The sequence below is a fragment of the Nerophis lumbriciformis genome, linkage group LG04, assembly GCF_033978685.3.
Source record: "Nerophis lumbriciformis linkage group LG04, RoL_Nlum_v2.1, whole genome shotgun sequence".
NCBI lineage: Eukaryota > Metazoa > Chordata > Actinopteri > Syngnathiformes > Syngnathidae > Nerophis > Nerophis lumbriciformis.
The window spans coordinates 1,950,001-1,973,565 of record NC_084551.2 but is presented as its reverse complement, the minus strand read 5'-3'; the positions used below and the strand labels follow the sequence as shown (position 1 = coordinate 1,973,565).

Genomic DNA, 23,565 nt, shown 5'->3' with positions numbered 1-23,565 from the left:
CACACACACACACATATATATATATATATATATATATATATATATATATATATATATATATGTGTGTGTGTGTGTGTGTGTATGTGTGTATATATATATATATGATGTGCAGGCGTGTTCAGGGGTTAAAATGCTTTCCTGGTGGCGTATATGTTGGTCATTTTTTGGGTGGAGGTATCACTGATGTCATATTAAACTTTTTTTTTTTTTCTAATATTTTCGCGATGAACCTGTAGGGTTCCAAAGATCGACTGGTCGATAAAAGGAGCAAAAGAATGAGTAAAGAATAAATAATTGTCAATACTTGGTCTTGGGTGTTAGCTTTTCCGGGATGCAACGGAAAGTTGGCTCGGGCGAGACGGGAATGTAAGTACATTTTAATTTAAACACTATAACTACAAAAAAAGTAAGTAAACAAAAGGCGCGCACAATGGCGGAGAACAAACTATGAAACCAAAAAGACTATAAACATGGAACAAAAACTTACTTTGGCATGGGACATGAAGCAGGATCTAAGAGGATGAAGAGTGTGTAGAGCATAATTGCGGGATGTCGTCAGAACGACAAACTGAAAACAATGAACTTAAATACGACAGACATGATTAGTGAAAGCAGGTGCGTGACTCAAAACGTGAAACAGGTGCGTGACGTGACAGGTGAAAACTAATGGTTGCTACGGTGACAAAACAAAAGTGCACAAAAAGTCCAAAAACAAAACTGAACATGATCAAAACAAAAACATGATCACACAGACATGACAATAATAAACAGAGCGAAAACTGATAGAAACATCGTAGAGTATAATGAGTAGCGATGGGTACCTTTCACGTTTGTATCAATCTGGTACCTGGTAATCGGTGTTAGTACCCAACGGTACCAATGTTTGGTCATTTTGTGTGTTTATGTGATTATATTGTTAAATGTTAATAAATGGTATACAACATTTAAGACTAAACTGATCATCTTAACTGTGTTGTCCAATTGTTCTTAGACTTCGGAGTCTCATTTATAAGTATGCAATAATCTCAGTTTGTCCTTGGTGTGTTGCCGTAGTCTCTTGTCATCAAGTTGAATGTGCCAGTGTCACTAAATGATGGGTTCAGGAAGACACGATTGTTCCGCACATGCGTGAAGCTATGTCACTTGGTTTTCTGCAGTCATGGTTTTCTTTTTTTTCAATAACAATAGCATACACAATTTTACATACAAACAAAAACAAAATGTTATTTAAGAATACAGTATTTATTTTGAAACAGATGTCACGTTCAAACACTGAGGACATCTATTAAACAAGACAAAAGGCAAGGAATCAAACAGAGACAGAATTCAATTTGGACTCAATATTGAGGAGAGACATGGCCACTGCACTCTCTGTACAGTCCTGCACCACGCACTGACGAAGAAGGTTTTCGTCTCCTCATTTATTCAGATGTTCAATGTTCACGCACCAACATATGTCACAGCAGGAATGGGAAGTATTTAAAACAGTCATTGTTTTCGGTCGCTTTGAAGACCAAGAAGTGGGATTTCTCGGGCTTGGGCTCTTCCTGGATCCAGCTGGGGCAGGTGTTGGAGGACAATGGATAACCCCTCCCGTCTCCTGACCACAGTTGCTTCAAAAGGGCAGCGGGTCATAAATAGCGTTGACTTCAAAGAGAGTTCGTTTAACACTTCAAAGAGAGTTCCTCTGGAAGTTGAGCAGATCCTGCCATCTGTCCGTGTTGAAATCACAGTGGCGTTTCACGAGCATTCTTCCTCTTGTTAGGCCTCGAAAGACAGCATTCATAATACAACGTTTCTTTTGTGATAACTTACAAACAATTATTCCAACACCGTACAGAAACCTGAAGGGTGTGATTTGTTCAGCAGCCTTAAATTACAATGAAATCAATCTTTTTTTGCCACTTCATTTACATCAAATACATCAATTCACAATACTGATCAATTAAAAGTCTACTTTTTTTTGGCCGCAGATAATGATTTAAGTTCCAGTAAGTGCCTTGTTTAAAACATGTTTGTTTTTTAAAATAAATCAACATTCATTGCAATGACAGAAGAGTGAAAGTGGTTGAAAATGTGACAATAATAATACCTGATTTTTTAAACCTACCCCTTGTTTATTCTTGTTCCCTTTTATTTCCAGATAAGCAATTTTTTGTACAAAACATTAAAATATCACAGAACATGGTGTAGCAACAGCGCCGTCGTAAAAACTGCAAATCCCACCAGGTCTTCCTATACCGATCGTGTAGTGACAACCAGTCTTGTTTTATGTTGCGCCCTACAAAGTGGTTATACTCTATATATTGTGTTTATATACTTATAACATAGATCTCAGTTGTAGTTTTAATTATCAAATTTGGAGGCGTTAATCGCCTTGTAAAATCGCTAACGCTAATTAGGGATGCGTATAGTACCTTTCACATTTGAACTGATATGGTACCAATTCCTAATGCCTAAGAATCGATACCGGTATTCAAAAGTACCAATTTTTGGTAATTTTGTGTGTGTTAATAAATGTTAATTGTTTCCTAATAAAATGTATTTTTTTATGTTACATTTAAATGTGAGCTGATTATGATAACCAGTCTAATCTTTTGTTAAGCCCTACAAAGTGTTTGTATATAAGTATTGTACTTCACACCAGCTGTTTGATTGTAACGTGCATCTTAGCTAATGCTAATCAGTAGCAGGTACTTTGCAAATTGATGTAAATTAGCATTAAGCCATCACCTTTTGGAAAAGTGTAGCCTTGCGTTATGTTTCCATCAGACATATTTTCCGCACCATAAGCCGCACTGGGTTATAAGCCGCGCCTTCAATGAACGGCATATTTCAAAACTTTGTCCACCTATAAGCCGCCCCGTGTTATAAGCCGCATCTAACTGCGCTAAAGGGAATGTCAAAAAAACAGTCAGATAGGTCAGTCAAACTTTAATAATATATTAAAAACCAGCGTGATGTGGGCGCGCATGGAGTCGTATATCAACATGGACGGAGCTGCGTGAAAAAAGCCACCCGGCCTCTTCGCGTAAACTTACCTTAACCACTCGCTCATCTTTTCTTCATCCATCCATCCCTTCGAGTTAGCTTTTATGATGACGCCGGCTGGAAAGGTCTCTTTTGGCAAGGTCTTCCTTTTGAATATCACCATGGGTGGAAGTTTCTGGCCATTAGCATGGCAAGCTAGAACCACAGTGAAGGATGACTTCTCATTCCCTGTGGTGCGAATATTCACCGTACGTGCTCCCGTTGTATCCACAGTGCGGTTCACAGGAATATCAAAAGTCAGTGGAACCTCGTCCATGTTGATAATGTTCTCTGGCCGGATCTTTTTTTCAGCTATCTTGTTTTTACAATATGCACGGAAAGTAGCCAGCTTTTCTTGAAAGTCTTTAGGCAGTTGCTGTGAAATAGTAGTCCGTGTACGGATGGAGAGATTGCGTCTTTTCATGAACCGGAAACCTGTCGCTTAGTAGGAGCCATTTTGTGGTCTTTACAGATGTAAACACACAAAGGAAATGAAACGTAATATCCGCGCGCTTCTTCTCCTTCTATGGGGGCGGGTGGTTGCTTACAGTAGAAGAAGAAGCGCTTCCTGTTCTATGGGGGCGGGTGCTTACCTTGGCGGTTGCTTGCGTAGAAGAAGAAGCACTTCCTCTTCTACGGGGAAAAAAGATGGCGGCTGTTTACCGTAGTTGCGAGACCGAAACTTTATGAAAATGAATCTTAATATTAATCCATATATAAAGCGCACCGGGTTATAAGCCGCACTGTCAGCTTTTGAGTAAATTTGTGGTTTTTAGGTGCGGCTCATAGTGCGGAAAATACGGTACTTGCTTTGTTGGCATTGAAAATGGTAACATAACTGAGGGGCAGCTTGGCTAAGTCCACCCTTAGTGCTGCTTTAAGGGGTTGTTTCCTTGCCAAGTGTTTGAGCCAGTGTTTCGTCTGCAACCCGACGTGATGTCACGAACAACAAAGGTGTCAAAATACGGCACAGTTTGATTTAGTCTAAATTGGTACCAACGAAATGTAGTCGGCGCCTATACAAGTACCGTATTCTCATCCCGAGGCATATCTGATGTAAGTTAGCATTGAGCTAGCACATTTTCAAAAGAGAATCCTTACTTTTAAGCGTTTCTTTTTAGGCATGCTTGCTTTGTTGGCATGGAAAATTGCATCATTACCTAAAAGCAGTCCGCAATGAATACGCTTCTTTGCCCACCAAGGGCTTGAGCTGGCGCCCTTGGTACCGTTTGACTGTACAATACTCGGTAGTACCGACAGAAATGGGTCGATACTTGTAAAAGTAAATCTGGTACCCATTCCTAATAATCAGTGTTGGGTTAGTTACTGTAAACCAGTAACTAGTTACAGTTTCTAGTTACTTTGTTTCAAAGGTAACTCAGTTACTTACTCAGTTACTTACACCAAAAAGTAATGCGTTACTGTGAAAAGTAACTATTTAGTAACTAGTAACTATATATATATATATATATATATATATATATATATATATATATATATATATATATGTGTGTGGGAAAAAAATCACAAGACTATTTCATCTCTACAGGCCTGTTTCATGAGGGGGGGTTCCCTCAATCATCAGGAGATTTATTTATTTATTTATTTATTTATTTATTTTTTTTAATATATATAATATATATATATATATAGTTTATATATATAGCCGCAGATATATATATATATATATATATATATATATAAAAAAATAAAAATAAAAATAAATATATATATATATATATTTTTTTTTTTTTTTTTTTTTTTTTTTAAGGCCCCATTTAATGCTCTTTTAGCCTTCATTTCAGTACTGTTATTGCACTGGAGAATAATACAATCTGTTGGATCAACTTGACATGCATTTGCATCACTGAACTCTGCTAAGCAATGTGCTCTACATACAACACACAAAGACAAAGATATGTTTCAAAGGGCCGATTTGTTTCAGGCCAGAACAAATTGACAAAACTATTTGAAATAGCTGCAACATAACATACATAAGTAACAAACAGCATAATAACAACATAGCTGTAAACCAAGGAAGGCACACACTACATACACAAAGCCTAACCAGGCGTTTTTTTTATCTCAAGGAATTGTGAAATAAAATCATGTCTGAAGCCCAGAACACTCTACACATTTCCCCAGTTTTAATTTAGAGAAAAATAAAGATTGGCCTGGCCCTCTAGGATCCCTCTTTATGTTTGTGAACTTCATAGTCTATACATTTAGAGTGATGTGATAATCAAACACTCTAGAAGTCTAGAATGAAAGAGTATATAAGAGAATTGACAGAGTGTGTGTACCTTCAGTGCGCAGTGCCTCGTTAAAATCCAGCCGCTGTTGCTTAGCAGGTGAAGTGTGTCTCTCTTTACTAGCTTCGTCGAAGCATGTTGCTTTTGTAGCTGTTTCAGCAGATTTGAATTGTTACGATAGGATCTTTGATCCAAGACACAACTTACATTCAACTAAAATGTTCTTTTCTTTGTGGTCGACAAAAGAAAAGTATTGAGAATATCTCCATGTTAAGAAACTCGGCTTCGGGCTTCGCCATGATGTCTTGTTAGTAAACACAGACACGCCCCCTCCCACACACACACACACACACACTCACACACACATACACACAGACAGACAGTGCGCGGCACGCCTCTTTCTTTTGAGTTGAGTTGAGTTTGAGTTTATTTCGAACATGCAAGCAGACAACATGATACATCACAATTTCCAGTTTCTCTTTTCAACAAGTTCGAAAAGGAGTAGGAAGAAGCAGAGCTTATTTAATCCTACCCCTTTTCTTTTACATAACAGTTGCTAAAACTTTTTGGTCTAAGTAACTGAGTAAGTAACTGAGTTACCTTTGAAACAAAGTAACTAGTAACTGAACACTTCCTGTTCACAATGTATTCACAATATACTGCCTAAGTAATCACAATAAAAATAAATATTTTCGCCTCTTCCGCAGCGCTGCAATAAAACGTGGTTGGGGGCGTGGTTAAGAGGGGAGGAGTATATTGACAGCTAGAATTCACCAAGTCTAGTAATTCATATATATATATATATATATATATATATATATATATATATATATATATATATATATATATATATATATATATATATATATATATATATATATATATATCTACATCCTGAAAATATGCAAACAAAACTGTGTTTAGATAATTGATACTTCAAACTTGCATAAATAAATCTTAAGGAATAACATAACTTGGCTTCTGAGAGCTTCAAAATGTAATGAATAAAATGTTAAAGTTGTTGATAAACAAGCAATTATTTTAATAATTAAATATGGTCATTTTAAATGAATTATTATGATAATTTAAAATTAATTATTTCAAATATGTTTATTTTAATGTATAATTCTAATGCCTGGATGTAATAAGGAGTCAGAAAAATACAAATAAAAATACAATTAATTTTGATGTTTTCAGCAAAATATAATAAACATTTATTTATTTTTTTGTTTTTTTTAATTAATAAATATATTTATTTTTAGGTAAGATAAACATAATAATACAATTTATCTCTCGTATGGATGATTTAGTTCTTGTCACCCTGTTGTCCTCCCGTCGTGAAAAAAAGGCTGTCCTCACTCAGGTCCGCATGGAGCTGGAGGGGGCGTGGCCTCCAGCTCCGGCTGAAAATCGGGAGATTTTCGGGAGAATATTTGTCCCGGGAGGTTTTCGGGAGAGGCGCTGAATTTCGGGAGTCTCCCGGAAAATTCGGGAGGGTTGGCAAGTATGCTAATAATGAATCTATTAAAACAAATATATTATAGAGCTAACAGAATCGTTGTACTGAATAGATATTAAAGGTGACAGATAATACCTTATGAAATAAAAACATAATAGAAGATTGTGTCTGATATCAAGATAATGATATCAGATATGCTGGAGTTCTCAGCTGAGAAAAAGCAGACAACTTTTAATTTCCTTAATGTTCTTCAGGATATATTTCAGTTACTCAATGAGGGGTCTATGATTTGTCTCCCGAGGCCTGGAGGAGGGAGGGATGAGGGGGGTCAACATGAGGAGCAGGAACGTCCTGCCTTCAGCTATGACTTGCATTCGCAGTGTTTGACAGTATTTTGTCCGGTTTCAGAGCAGTCCTGGATCGGCGCTCCATGAGTCACTCTGCCCCGAGCCTAATGTCTCCATGATGTAAAACTGTGATTAACGTATGCTCCCGTCTCTCCTCCATGCTCCCCTGCCGTGTCCCCCAACATGTCACCTCTGCTCCCAACATCAACCTCCCCTCCCTCGGATCCCGCCCGCCTCTTCATCATTTTCCCTTTTCCAACCTTTTTGTCTCGGCAGGCGTCGGAGCTGGGAATGACGTCGGCGTTCTACAAGTACATCCTCACCACCATGGTAAGAGCGTATAGAGCAGCCGCAGCGGCGCCGCTTCCATCTGTCTTTCAATTCACTTCCCCCCCCGCCCCCCCGATGGTCCTTTATGAGCATACAAAAGGTGCCGGCAGGACTAGATAAAGCCAGAGGAGGAACAGACAGAGGGGTGGGGGGTAGCGGGTGAGTTGTGAGAATAGAACTTGCGGGAAGTGCAGAGGACGAACAGAACAGGCATAACAACTATGGCGATGGAGGTGAAGGTGATGCCAACGTCACCCGCCGCCCCTTTTTTAGCATTTCAATTAATGCAGCCTTCACGCTGCCTCCTCTTTTTCGCCCTCAAATATTTACACGCGGTACTGTGCGGATGCCACCATGACTGGAGATAGGATGCTCCTGTCGACATATAGGATCTTTGACTAGCCTTTTTGCAGTCCGTCCCTAAAATCACCAGCACCAGTGATTGCCAACCGTTGGGCCGTGGCACAAGGTTAACAGGTGCGCTGTGAGGAAAATAGCCAAAAAATAGCAAAATAGCGTCATGTCTGTGTAATCATGTTTTGTTTTAAGTCATGTTTTGTTTAGTTATTGGCAGAGGTGGGACCAAGTCATTGTTTTGCAAGTCACAAGTAAGTCTCAAGTCTTTGCCCTCAAGTCCGAGTCAAGTCCCGAGTCAAGACAGGCAAGCCCCGAGTCAAGTCCAAAGTCAAGACTGGAAAGTCTCAAGTCAAGTCCTAAGTCCTGCATTTTGAGTTTCGAGTCCTTTCAAGTCCTTTTAACCACAGACTAATATATTAACACAGATTGTGTATGCTTTTCAAACGCTGTATTTATTTATTAAAACAAGTGCATTTTAAATTGCAGGAAAGAAAATTGTGCTGACATTGCACTTTATAATAGCACTATTAACCAGTCATTTTAAACATGAACTCATTCCTTTACAGAACAAACACATTGAAAAATAAAGTGCAAATGTACTTATTTGTACAAAAGTGTTAACATTGAAAAAACATGACATATACGTGAACATAACAAAAAAGTTGTACTTTTTATATGTCAGGGCCCTATGCTGCATTGCATTTGCAAAAGACCAAATTAGCCAAGAGTCTTGTCAGTCATTTGTGCACGATGGGGGCGTAGTATGATGCCACCATGGCTGAAAACTCGCTCCACTGGAGCACTGGAGGCAGGCACTGCCAAGACTCTCATGGCCACTCGGAACAGTGAAGGAAGAGTCTTCATGTTCAATGCCCAGAACAAAAGGGGGGAGAGAGTTGTTTTGGGTTGGTGCACTACTTGTAAGTGTATCTTGTGTTTTTTATGTTGATTTAATTAAAAAAAGAAAAGAAAAAAAAATTATTTCTTGTGCGGCCCGATACCAATCGATCCACGGACCAGTACCGGGCCGCGGCCCGGTGGTTGGGGACCACTGAGGTAAACAACCAACAGTATGTCAGAAAGCTAGCTAAAACGGTACACATATTCATAATATAGTATACATTTTAACTGACCTTTATTTGACTATTTTTGTCTTTTTTTAGGTGGCTAAAATACGCGGTGCTGCTGACCGCCGTCTAACGTTACGTGTGATATATTGACTAACGTAACCCTGCTTAAAAAAAATCACTGAACAAAAAGTATGAATAAGGTAGTGAACTGCAACAGATTCCCGTGTTTGCAATAACGTTATAACGTTAGCAGTGAGTTTACAGCCTCACTGATTTAACTACACAGCAAATAAAAGTCACGTTACTTAGCCAATAAACGTTATCTTACATTCAAAACTTACCCTTCTTTGTGCAACTTCAAATGCCGGACGAAGTTGGAAGTTGTTGCCTCTCCATCAGTAATTTTCGAACCGCATGTGTTGCATACTGCAAACCGTTTTGTGTTGACCACCTCGTAATTTTTATACCCAAACAAAATTATTTTAGGTATCATTTTTTTGTTCACTGGCGTGTGGTTTGGACATGTCTTCTTCGTTGGTTGTCCTGCAATTTGATTGGATGAATACTGTGTGATGAAAACAAAGTAGATCTAATTTGATTGGCTGTTGTACTGAGACCACACCAGCTGACACACGCAACGCTGATAGACAAGTACACAATGAAAAATACGGAGCGCTCCCGAATAACTTTTTCATCTTTGGGTTTTGGGGAAAGTAGCAAGTCATGTCAAGTCATGTCAATTCAAAAGGCTCAAGTCCAAGTGAAGTCACAAGTCATTGATGTTAAAGTCTAAGTCGAGTTGCAAGTCTTTTTACATTTTGTCAAGTCGAGTCTAAAGTCATCAAATTCATGACTCGAGTCTGACTCGAGTCCAAGTCATGTGACTCGAGTCCACACCTCTGGTTATTGGACTCTTTAGTTTCTGTCTTTTCACTCCCTTGTCTTGTTTCCATGATTACCCCATTAGTTTCACCTGTTCCACGTTTGGACTCATTGTGCACTCTTGATTGTCACCATAGCAACCCATTAGTTTTCACCTGTCACGTCACACACCTGTTTCACGTCTTGAGTCACGCACCTGTTTTCGTTAATCATGTCTGTAGTATTTAAGTTCAGTGTTTTTCAGTTTGTCTTTCTGACGACCTCACCACATTTATGCTCTGTCCATGCCTGATACTTCTTTCCATGTCCATTCTTCATGCAACTATTTTTGTCCAAGCCAAGTAAGTTTTTGTTCCATGTTTATAGTCTTTTTGGTTTCATAGTTTGTTCTCCGCCATTGTGCGTGTTTTTCGTTTGTACTTTTTTGCTATAGTCTTTTGGTTTCATAGTTTATTCTCCGCCACTGTGCGCGCTTTTCGTTTTTTTTTTATATAATAAATAAATCATGTACCTTCATTCCCGTCTCGCCCGTGCCAACTTTCCGTTGCATCCCGGAAAAGCAAACACCCAAAACCAAGTCTTGACAAATAGAAAGCACAATCCATTTAGCTCTACTACATAATGAAGAGAGCCGGAGTTTCAAGAGCCCTTGAAGGTCTTCAAGGTCATCAAAATATGGATGTTACTTTTAGAAAGTGCCTCCGCGGGTTATTTTCCTTGAGACTGCACTGCAAAAACTGAAATCTAAGTAAGATTAAATATCTCTAATAAGGGTGATATTTGCTTATTTTTTGTCTGATAAGATAATTCTTCTCACTAAGCAGATTTTATGTTAGAGTGTTTTACTTGTTTTAAGTGTTTTGGTCCTAAATGATCTCAGTAAGATATTACAGCTTGTTGCTGAGATTTGATGAGCTATATTGAGTAAAACATGCTTGAAACTAGAATATCAAGTGTTGCAAAGCTGTGTCATCAACACTCACAAGTATAAAACTACTTTTTTAAAGTAATCATTTCTTATTTCAAGCAGGAAAAAAAAAATCATGATGCCGAGCGCATATTAAGTCAAAATAATGGCACTAGCATTTACTTCATTTAAGAATATTTTTCAACATATTGAGCAAAAAGGTCTTTTTTTTTTTTTTCTACCAAGAAAAGTGCACTTGTTATTAGTGATAATATACTTATTTTAAGCTATTTTGGGGTTCATTGAGGTTAGCTAATTTGACTTGTTTTGGAAAGTCTTGACAAGCCAAATATTTTTGACCAAAGTGAGACAAAGAAAACACTCTGAAGTTGTCTTTATTTTTTATTTTTAACACCATGATTTTAATAGTCCGGCCCGCGTGTGCACAGATTTTCTTCCATGCGGTCCCTGAGCTGAAATGAGTTTTGACACCCCTGATTTAGAGGATGGTTGACACGGTGGAACAGGGGTTAGTGCATGTGCCTCACAATACGAAGGTCCTGAGTAGTCCTGGGTTCAATCCCGTGCTCGGGATCTTTCCCGAGCATGGGAACTCCGGCTTCCTCCCACCTCCAAAGACATGCACCTGGGGATAGGTTGATTGGCAACACTAAATGGTCCCTAGTGTGTGAATGTTGTCTGTCTATCTGTGTTGGCCCTGCGATGAGGTGGCGTCTTGTCCAGGGTGTACACCGCATTCCGCCCGAATGCAGCCGAGATAGGCTCCAGCACCCCCGCGACCCTTAAAAAAGGGACAAGCGGTAGAAAATGGATGGATGGATGACTAACATTTTTGTTCTTGAAAACAATGACCTCTGCATACAAAAAAGGTCAACAGACTTCTTCCTTGTTCATGCAGGATGGAAAGGCAGGTTTGACAGTTCCCTTGGTCCCTTTATCTCATACTTGCCAACCTTGAGACCTCCGATTTCGGGAGGTGGGGGCGTGTTCGGGGGTGGGACGGGGCGTGGTTGGGGGCGTGGTTAAGAGGGGAGGAGTATATTGACAGCTAGAATTCACCAAGTCAAGTATTTCATACATATTATATATATATATATATATATATATATATATATATATATATATAAATACAGGTAAAAGCCAGTAAATTAGAATATTTTGAAAAACTTGATTTATTTCAGTAATTGCATTCAAAAGGTGTAACTTGTACATTATATTTATTCATTGCACACAGACTGATGCATTCAAATGTTTATTTCATTTAATTTTGATGATTTGAAGTGGCAACAAATGAAAATCCAAAATTCCGTGTGTCAGAAAATTAGAATATTGTGTAAGGCTAATACAAAAAAGAGATTTTTAGAAATGTTGGCCAACTGAAAAGTATGAAAATGAAAAATATGAGCATGTACAATACTCAATACTTGGTTGGAGCTCCTTTTGCCTCAATTACTGCGTTAATGCGGCGTGGCATGGAGTCGATGAGTTTCTGGCACTGCTCAGGTGTTATGAGAGCCCAGGTTGCTCTGATAGTGGCCTTCAACTCTTCTGCGTTTTTGGGTCTGGCATTCTGCATCTTCCTTTTCACAATACCCCACAGATTTTCTATGGGGCTAAGGTCAGGGGAGTTGGCGGGCCAATTTAGAACAGAAATACCATGGTCCGTAAACCAGGCACGGGTAGATTTTGCGCTGTGTACAGGCGCCAAGTCCTGTTGGAACTTGAAATCTCCATCTCCATAGAGCAGGTCAGCAGCAGGAAGCATGAAGTGCTCTAAAACTTGCTGGTAGACGGCTGCGTTGACCCTGGATCTCAGGAAACAGAGTGGACCGACACCAGCAGATGACATGGCACCCCAAACCATCACTGATGGTGGAAACTTTACACTAGACTTCAGGCAACGTGGATCCTGTGCCTCTCCTGTCTTCCTCCAGACTCTGGGACCTCGATTTCCAAAGGAAATGCAAAATTTGCGCCTGCACACAGCGCAAAATCTACCCGTGCCTGGTTTACGGACCATGGTATTTCTGTTCTAAATTGGCCCGCCAACTCCCCTGACCTTAGCCCCATAGAAAATCTGTGGGGTATTGTGAAAAGGAAGATGCAGAATGCCAGACCCAAAAACGCAGAAGAGTTGAAGGCCACTATCAGAGCAACCTGGGCTCTCATAACACCTGAGCAGTGCCAGAAACTCATCGACTCCATGCCACGCCGCATTAACGCAGTAATTGAGGCAAAAGGAGCTCCAACCAAGTATTGAGTATTGTACATGCTCATATTTTTCATTTTCATACTTTTCAGTTGGCCAACATTTCTAAAAATCCCTTTTTTGTATTAGCCTTAAGTAATATTCTAATTTTGTGACACACGGAATTTTGGATTTTCATTTGTTGCCACTTCAAATCATCAAAATTAAATGAAATAAACATTTGAATGCATCAGTCTGTGTGCAATGAATAAATATAATGTACAAGTTACACCTTTTGAATGCAATTACTGAAATAAATCAAGTTTTTCAAAATATTCTAATTTACTGGCTTTTACCTGTATATATATATATATATATTAGAGATGCGCGGTTTGCGGGCACAACCGCGGAGTCCGCGGATTATCCGCGGATCGGGCGGATGAAATTAAAAAAAATTAGATTTTATCCGCGGGTCGGGTCGGGTCGGGCGGTTGAAATAAAAAAAAATTAGATTTTAAATAGATTCAGGCGGGTGGCAGTTAAACTAATTCGGAAATATATATACATAGTTAAATGTTGTTACCCACATACGAAAAACGAGCAGGCACCTGCAGCATATGCCACAACAGAAGAAAAAAAAAGAAAAGAGATGGACACTTTTACGGAGCGGAGAAGGGACGCCTCGCCGGGGTCCGGGACCGAGGCCCCTTCCCCCGAGAGGGCCCCACCGGGAGCCGTAGCTGAGGCGATTCGCGAGAAGGGCCCGACGCACGTCCAGGGTCACCACCGCGCCCACCGCACCGACACCCCGCCTCGTCCGCCTTCGCCGCGGCCGGCGTCACGCGCAGCAGGTAAGCAGCTTACCTGCCCGCCACCCCCGTGGCCGGGGGCTCGTAACAGGGGTCACTCCGCGCGCTCCGCCCGCGCAGCTTACCTGCCCGCCACCCCTGTTGCCGGGGGCGCGTAACAGGGGTCACTCCGCGCGCAGTGCGCTCACGAAAGGGGTGGGGCTCACCCTGGTTGATATAGACAGCAGGACGGTGGCCATGGAAGTCGGAACCCGCTAAGGAGTGTGTAACAACCCACCTGCCGAATCAACTAGCCCTGAAAATGGATGGCGCTGGAGCGTCGGGCACATACCCGTCCGTCGCCGGCAGCGAGACGCGCTTGGAGGTGCGCTCAGCGCGGCTCCCATATGATTGCGCACTGGTGTGCATCTGGGTCGTGACAGCGTGGCACGCGAATGTCTGTGCTGCATTGGATCAGTCTCCTTTCTTTAACAGGCAAAAGCTTTATAACCTCACTAATGCCTTGCATCGTCTATATTAGATATATAACAACGGGCGGGTGCGGTTCTGATCAAATGTTACATCGGGTGGATGGCGGATGGTTGACGACTTTCTTTTTTTTTTTTTTTTTTTTTGTTGACGACTTTCTAATGCGGTTGCGGATGAAATAATTGCCTATCCGCGCATCTCTAATATATATATATATATATATATATATATATATATATATATATATATATATATATATATATATATGTATGTGTGGGAAAAAAATCGCAAGACTATTTCATCTCTACAGGCCTGTTTCATGAGGGGGTTCCCTCAATCATCAGGAGATTTTAATGGGAGCATTCACATACCATGGTTTATATAGGGCACAGAGTGGGTGGGTACAGGCTGGCGTAGGGGCGTGGTGATTGGCTCATGTGTTACCTAGGAGGTGTTTCCGTCTGTGGCGGCATGCTGTTACAATTTCGCTATATATATATATATATATATATATATATATATATATATATATATATATATATATATATATATATATATATATATATCTACATCCTGAAAATATGCAAACAAAACTATGTTTAGATAATTGATACTTCAAACTTCCATAAATAAATATTAAGGAATATAACATAACTTGGCTTCTGAGAGTTTCAAAATGTAATTAATTAAACTGCTAAAGTTGTTGATAAACAAGCAATTATTTTAATAATTAAATATGGTCATTTTAAATGAATTATTATGATCTTTTAAAATCAATTATTTGAAATATGTTTATTTTAGTGTATAATTCTATGGCTGGATGTAATAAGGAGTCACGAAAAAATACAAATAAAAATACAATTAATTTTGATGTTTTTAGCAAAATATAGTAAAAATGCATTTATTTTTTTTATTTTTTTTTATTAATAAATATATTTATTTTTCAGGTAAAATAAACATAATAATACAATTTATCTCTAGTCTGGATGATTTAGTTTTTGTCACCCTGTTGTCCTCCCGTCACGAAAAAAGGCTGTCCTCACTCAGGTCCGCATGGAGCTGGAGGGGGCGTGGCCAGAGGTGGGTAGTAACGCGCTACATTTACTCCGTTACATTTACTTGAGTAACTTTTGGGATAAATTGTACTTCTAAGAGTAGTTTTAATGCAACATACTTTTACTTTTACTTGAGTATATTTATAGAGAAGAAACGCTACTTTTACTCCGCTACTTTTATCTACATTCAGCTCGCTACTCGCTACTAATTTTGATCGATCTGTTAATGCACGCTTTGTTTGTTTTGGTCTGTCAGACAGACCTTCAAAGTGCCTGCTTTACTGGTGACGCTTCACTCCGTTCCACCAATCAGATGCAGTCACTGGTGACGTTGGATCAATCAAACAGAGCCAGGCGGTCACATGACCTGACTTAAACAAGTTGAAAAACTTATTGGGGTGTTACCATTTAGTGGTCAATTGTACGGAATATATACTGTACTGTGCAATCTACTAATAAAAGTTCCAATCAATCAATCAAAAGTGTGAAGGAAAAAAGACCCTTTTTTATTTCAATCGTACACCCCGTCAAAAGCCTAAAGACTGACTGCACAGTTCCTGTCTTCACAATAAAAGTGCCGCTCCATCGCGCCTGCGCTTTCAAAATAAGAGTCTCCGAAAGCCAGCGCAAACAAGCTAGCAAGCGACGGAGTTTGCCGCCAATGTATTTCTTCCAAAGTGTATAAAAACGAATATGGAAGCTGGACAAATAAGATGCCAAAAACCAACCACTTTCATGTGGTATTAGACAGAAAGGAGGAACTTTTTTTCTCCTCCATTTGAAAACGTGGACGTTTGTCATCACTACTGTCTGATTACAATCAATGCAAGTCATCAGAATCAGGTAATACACCAACTTATATTCTTGTCTTCATGAAAGAAAGGAATCTATATGTGTTAAACATGCATGTATATTCATTAAAACACCTTTAGCATGTAAACAAAAACGGCAAAAAAAATAAATATAAATTATATACTGTATATATCAATGTATGTATATATATATATATATATATATATATATATATATATATATATATATATATATATATACATATATATATATATATATATATATATATATATATATATGTGTGTGTATATGTATATATGTGTGTGTGTGTGTATATATATATATATATATGATATGTGTGTATATGTTACTCATCAGTTACTCAGTACTTGAGTAGTTTTTTCACAACATACTTTTTACTTTTACTCAAGTAAATATTTGGGTGACTACTCCTTACTTTTACTTGAGTAATAAATCTCTAAAGTAACAGTACTCTTACTTGAGTACAATTTCTGGCTACTCTACCCACCTCTGGGCGTGGCTTCCAGCTCCGGCTGAAAACCGGGAGATTTTCGGGAGAATATTTTGTCCCGGGAGTTTTTTCGGGTGAGGCGCTGAATTTCGGGAGTCTCCCGGAAAATTCGGGAGGGTTGGCAAGTATGCTTTATCTGCACCTATATCCAGATCCTCTCAGCAAAGTAGAGCACACGGTTTCAATAATATGTGTATAATGCTGTGGAAAAATGGGCATGAAAACAACAAAGCTCTGAGCTTTTTTCAGTGGAAAGCAACCCGAGTGTTTTCCACTAAAGCGTATTCCTCCACTCCCCCGGCTCTCGTCGCTGTCAATCCCCTCCAGATTAGATGTTGTCGCTCCCTCCTGTTTCACTCCTCGCTCATCACACTCCGCCCGCACTGTGTTGTTCCTCTCCAAGACACTGTCACTCACTTCAATTGTCGTCTTCGTAGGACTTCCCCCTTCTGAGACTGGATGACATCGTGGATGAGCAGTCCAACATCGTGGGCTTCTCCATGTTCAACACCACACATCCCTTCTACCTGGAGTTCATCCGCAGCCTCAACCTGTCGTGGAACGAGGCCTGCGACCTGACCTACCCCGGCCCCGCCGTGAGTATCCTGGCGCTGGATCACCACGCAATGAAATCCGACGTAATAACAGCTATTCATCCATCCATCTGTGTTTCCTCCCCCTTCCTCAATCATTCCATCATTCAACAAACATCTCCTTGTATCGTCTTGCCTCTTCTATCCATCTCTCTGCCATTCTCCACATCAACCCTATCACCTTCCCACGTTCCCTTCCCCCGTACGCCCACTCCCCCTTGCTTCCGCAGCTCTCGTCAGCGCTGATGTTCGACGCGGTGCACGTGGTGGTGGGGGCGGTGAGGGAACTCAACCGCAGTCAGGAAATTGGCGTGAAGCCGCTCAGCTGCACCTCGCCTCAGATCTGGCAACACGGCACCAGCCTTATGAACTATCTGCGCATGGTATGAGCCCGGATGCGACACACGCATTTGTATGGATCGCCGCTCTCACGGGGATTTAGTAGGGTTTGGCACAAAAAGCGCTGTAATAAGTAGCAAACTGACACAGGTTACATTTCTAAATCTCTGTCAAGTTAGTTTGTTAGTGTCATGACTTGGTCCTGGGGTTTAGTTTTTCTCGAAGGCAACGGAAAGTTGGCTCGGGCGAGAGATGGGAATGAAGGTACATTTTTATTTAAACACTATAAATACAAAACAAGGAAGTAAACTAAAGGCGCGCACAATGGCGGAGAACAAACTATGAAACCAAACACTTGCACAAAGGCAAAAACTATGAACAACAAAAAACACCAGTGATGATGCATCGGCGCATGCGTCGAGCTCATAGAGCGAAACCCTGTGTCGGTGCGCGTACCGCTTTTAGAAAGTCACGTGACCGATCATGAGCTGTTTTGGTCACGTGACCGATACGCAAACTGTGTCGCACTGACGCCTCCTCTGTGCCCTGTGAGCGTGTCTTTTCTACAGCCGGAGAAATAATAACTAAGAAGAGAAATCGTCTAAAATGTAATACGTCGGAAAAACTTTTCTTTTTTTTTATAAAAATGTGCAAAAAAATTAAAAAAATTCCCAGTCCACAATCATCCACAACACCTTCTCTTAGATTTCCATGTTATGATACATGTTCACATTATTTATTGACTGTATCTAAAAAAAGATAAAAATATATTTTTATTTAAATGAAGATATGAAATAATCCTAAATGAAATACAATGACTTGGTTTATATTATTGTATATACTAGGGCAGGGGTCACCAACGCGGTGCCCGCGGTCACCAGGTCGCCCGTAAGGACCAGATCAGTCGCCCGCTGGCCTGTTCTAAAAATAGCTCAAAGAGCAGCACTTACCAGTGAGCTGCCTCTATTTTTTAAATTGTATTTATTTACTAGCAAGCTGGTCTCGCTTTGCTCGACATTTTTAATTCTAAAAGAGACAAAACTCAAATAGAATTTGAAAATCCTAGAAAATATTTTAAAGACTTGGTCTTCACTTGGAATAAGCGGTAGAAAATGGATGGATGGATGGGTCTTCACTTGTTTAAATAAATTCATTTATTTTTTACTTTGCTTCTTATTACTTTTAGAAATACAATTTTAGAGAGAAAAAATACAACCTTAAAAATAATTTTAGGATTTTTAAACAAATATACCTTTTTACCTTTTAAATTTCTTCCTCTTCTTTCCTGACAATTTAAATCAATGTTCAAGTAAATTTATTTTTTTATTGTAAAGAATAATAAATATTTTAGCTTCTGGTTTTTCGACAAAGAATATTTGTGAAATATTTCTTCAAACTTACTATGATTAAAATTCAAAAAATTTATTCTGGCAAATCTAGAAAATCTGTAGAATCAAATTTAAATCTTATTTCAAAGTATTTTGAATTTCTTTTAAAATTGTTGTTCTGGAAAATCTAGAAGAAATACTGATTTGCCTTTGTTAGAAATATAGCTTGGTCCAATTTGTTAAATATTCTAACAAAGTGCAGATTGGATTTTAACCAATTTAAAACATGTCATCAAAATTCTAAAATTAATCTTAATCAGCAAAAATTACTAATGATGTTCCATAAATTATTTTTTTAATTTTTTCAAAAAGATTCAAATTAGCTAGTTTTTCTCTTCTTTTTGTCGGTTGAATTTTGAATTTTAAAGAGTCGAAATTGAAGATAAACTATGTTTCAAAATGTTATTTTAATTTTTTTCGTGTTTTCTCCTCTTTTAAACCGTTCAATTAAGTGCTTTTTTCATCATTTATTCTCTACAAAAAACCTTCCGTAAAAGGAAAAAAAAATGTACGACGGAATGACAGACAGAAATACCCATTTTTTTATATATATAAATTTATTTATTTAGCTATTGTTGTTTAAATCACACTTACGTGTAACTTACAAATGACAATATATTTATTTATTTAAGTGTGTATCAAACTGGTAGCCCTTCGCATTAATCAGTACCCAAGAAGTAGTTTTTGGTTTCAAAAAGGTTGGTGACCCCTGTACTAGGGCATCAAATCAGTGTCAGTTGAGTCGGTCCATAGGTTGCCTGTAGGGATTTTTAATGTCCAGCAGATGTCAGTATTTAGTGACACAGTATCGACGCAGTATCAATACAGTTTTGCAATGTGTCGAAACGCTTCATGACGCCTCATCAACCCATCACTAAAAAACACTAACTGTGGCAATAATAAACAAAACTTACTTGGCATGGACAAAAAGGAGCAGCGTGAACGATGGACATGAAAAAAAGAGTCAGAAATGTGGGGATGTCACCAGAAAGACAAACTGAAAAACAATGAACTTAAATACTACAGACATGATTAACGAAAACAGGTGCGTGACTCAAAACGTGAAACAGGTGCGTGACGTGACAGGTGAAAACTAATGGGTTGCTATGGTGACAAACAAGAGTGCACAATGAGTCCAAACGTGGAACAGGTGAAACTAATGGGTAATCATGGAAACAAGACAAGCGAGTGAAAAGCCAGAAACTAAAAAGTCCAATAACTAAACAAAACATGACTAAGACAAAACATGATTACACAGACATGACAGTCCACCACAAATCTACAAAATCCATAACCAGTGAAGTTGTTTAATTCGTAAATAAAAACAGAATACAATGATTTGCAAATCCTTTTCAAGAAACTGAGAAATGTAAAATTTTTTTGCATATAATTAGAGATGTCCGATAATTTCGGACTGCCGATATTATCGGCCGATAAATGCTTTAAAATGTAATATCGGAAATTATCGGTATCGTTTTTTTTTTATTATCGGTATCGTTATTTTATTTTTTATTAAATCAACATAAAAAACACAAGATACACTTACAATTAGTGCACCAACCCAAAAAACCTCCCTCCCCTCATTCACACAAAAGGGTTGTTTCTTTCTGTTATTAATATTCTGGTTCCTACATCCATCCATCCATCCATCCATCTTCTTCCGCTTATCCAAGGTCAGGTCGCGGGGGCAGCAGCCTAAGCAGGGAAGCCCAGACTTCCCTCTCCCCGGCCACTTCGTCCAGCTCCTCCCGGGGGACCCCGAGGCGTTCCCAGGCCAGCCGGGAGACATAGTCTTCCCAACGTGTCCTGGGTCTTCCCCGTGGCCTCCTACCGGTCGGACGTGCCCTAAACACCTCCCTAGGGAGGCGATCGGGTGGCATCCTGACCAGATGCCCGAACCACCTCATTTGGCTCCTCTCCATGTGGAGGAGCAGCGGCTTTACTTTGAGCTCCCCCCGAATGACAGAGCTTCTCACCCTATCTCTAAGGGAGAGCCCCGCCACCCGGCGGAGGAAACTCATTTCAGCCGCTTGTACCCGTGATCTTGTCCTTTCGGTCATAACCCAAAGCTCATGACCATAGGTGAGGATGGGAACGTAGATCGACCGGTAAATTGAGAGCTTTGCCTTCCGGCTCAGCTCCTTCTTCACCACAACGGATCAATACAGCGTCCGCATTACTGAAGACGCCGCACCGATCCGCCTGTCGATCTCACGATCCACTCTTCCCTCACTCGTGAACAAGACTCCGAGGTACTTGAACTCCTCCACTTGGGGCAAGATCTCCTCCCCAACCCTTTTCCGGGCAAGAACCACCTACATTCCTACATTATATATCAATATATATCAATACAGTCCGCAAGGGATACAGTCCGTAAGCACACATGATTGTGCGTGCTGCTGGTCCACTAATAGTACTAACCTTTAACACTTAATTTTACTCATTTTCATTAATTACTACTTTCTATGTAACGGTTTTTAGATTGTTTCACTTTCTTTTTTAATTCAAGAAAATGTTTTTAATTTATTTATCTTATTTTATCAAATTTTTTAAAAAGGACCTTATCTTCACCATACCTGGTTGTCCAAATTAGGCATATTAATGTGTTAATTCCACGACTGCATATATCGGTATCGGTTGATATCGGTATCGTAATTAAGAGTTGGACAATATCGGATATCGACAAAAAGCCATTATCGGACATCCCTACATATAATCATTAACTTAAAATTACACATTTCAAAAAAGTTGGCACAGCGGTATTTTTACCACTGTGTTACATGGCCTTTCCTTTTAACAACACTCAGTAAATGTTTGGGAAATGACCAGACCAATAATTTTAAGCTTCTCAGGTGGAATTATTTCCCATTCTTGCTTGATGTACAGCCTAAGTTGTTCAAATGTTCAGGGTCTACATTGTCATATTTTACGCTTCATAATGTGCCACACATTTTCAATGGGAGACAGGTCTGGACTACAGGCAGGCCAGTCTAGTACCCACACTCTTTTACTATGAAGCCACGCTGTTGTAACACGTGGCTTGGCATTGTCTTGCTGAAATAAGCAGGGGCGTCCATGAAAACATGTGTTGCTCCAAAACCTTTCAGCATTAATGGCGCCTTCACAGATGTGCAAGTTACCATAGCTCGTTGAGAAATGTTGTTCTTAAACCGTTCGACAATTTGCTCACGCATTTGTTCACACGGTGGTGACCCTCGCCCCATCCTTGTTAAAGTTAAAGTACCAATGATTGTCACACACACACACTAGGTGTGGCGACATTTGTGAATGACTGAACATTTCACGGAAGCTGCTTTTATACCCAATCATGGCACCCACCTGTTCCCAGTTAGCCTGTTCACCTGTGGGATGTTCCAAATAAGTGTTTGATGAGCATTCCCCAACTTCCTGTCTTTTTTGCCACTTGTGCCAGCTTTTTTGTAACATGGAGCAGGCATCAAATTCCAAATGAGCTAATATTTGCAAAAAATAACAAAGTTTTCCAGTTCGAACTTTAAGTATCTTGTCTTTGCAGTCAATTCAATTGAATATACAGGTAAAAGCCAGTAAATTAGAATATTTTGAAAAACTTGATTTATTTCAGTAATTGCATTCAAAAGGTGTAACTTGTACATTATATTTATTCATTGCACACAGACTGATGCATTCAAATGTTTATTTCATTTAATTTTGATGATTTGAAGTGGCAACAAATGAAAATCCAAAATTCCGTGTGTCACAAAATTAGAATATTACTTAAGGCTAATACAAAAAAGGGATTTTTAGAAATGTTGGCCAACTGAAAAGTATGAAAATGAAAAATATGAGCATGTACAATACTCAATACTTGGTTGGAGCTCCTTTTGCCTCAATTACTGCGTTAATGCGGCGTGGCATGGAGTCGATGAGTTTCTGGCACTGCTCAGGTGTTATGAGAGCCCAGGTTGCTCTGATAGTGGCCTTCAACTCTTCTGCGTTTTTGGGTCTGGCATTCTGCATCTTCCTTTTCACAATACCCCACAGATTTTCTATGGGGCTAAGGTCAGGGGAGTTGGCGGGCCAATTTAGAACAGAAATACCATGGTCCGTAAACCAGGCACGGGTAGATTTTGCGCTGTGTGCAGGCGCCAAGTCCTGTTGGAACTTGAAATCTCCATCTCCATAGAGCAGGTCAGCAGCAGGAAGCATGAAGTGCTCTAAAACTTGCTGGTAGACGGCTGCGTTGACCCTGGATCTCAGGAAACAGAGTGGACCGACACCAGCAGATGACATGGCACCCCAAACCATCACCCAACCATGCAAATTTTGCATTTCCTTTGGAAATCGAGGTCCCAGAGTCTGGAGGAAGACAGGAGAGGCACAGGATCCACGTTGCCTGAAGTCTAGTGTAAAGTTTCCACCATCAGTGATGGTTTGGGGTGCCATGTCATCTGCTGGTGTCGGTCCACTCTGTTTCCTGAGATCCAGGGTCAACACAGCCGTCTACCAGCAAGTTTTAGAGCACTTCATGCTTCCTGCTGCTGACCTGCTCTATGGAGATGGAGATTTCAAGTTCCAACAGGACTTGGCGCCTGCACACAGCGCAAAATCTAACCGTGCCTGGTTTACGGACCATGGTATTTCTGTTCTAAATTGGCCCGCCAACTCCCCTGACCTTAGCCCCATAGAAAATCTGTGGGGTATTGTGAAAAGGAAGATGCAGAATGCCAGACCCAAAAACGCAGAAGAGTTGAAGGCCACTATCAG

The 23,565-nt window shown here is 39.8% G+C and overlaps 1 protein-coding gene across 4 annotated transcripts in view; it reads left to right on the top strand.

Annotated features, from left to right (window-relative positions):
• The window catches only part of grik5 (glutamate receptor, ionotropic, kainate 5), a 617,387-nt gene that overhangs the window by 478,215 nt on the left and 115,607 nt on the right, over nucleotides 1-23,565 (top strand). For all 4 annotated transcript variants that reach the window (XM_061947301.1, XM_061947318.1, XM_061947309.1 and 1 more), the window contains 3 exons: nucleotides 7,365-7,418; nucleotides 16,937-17,095; nucleotides 17,323-17,475. In XM_061947301.1, the coding sequence (XP_061803285.1) occupies nucleotides 7,365-7,418; nucleotides 16,937-17,095; nucleotides 17,323-17,475 (366 nt within the window). The remainder of the gene's footprint in view (nucleotides 1-7,364; nucleotides 7,419-16,936; nucleotides 17,096-17,322; nucleotides 17,476-23,565) is intronic.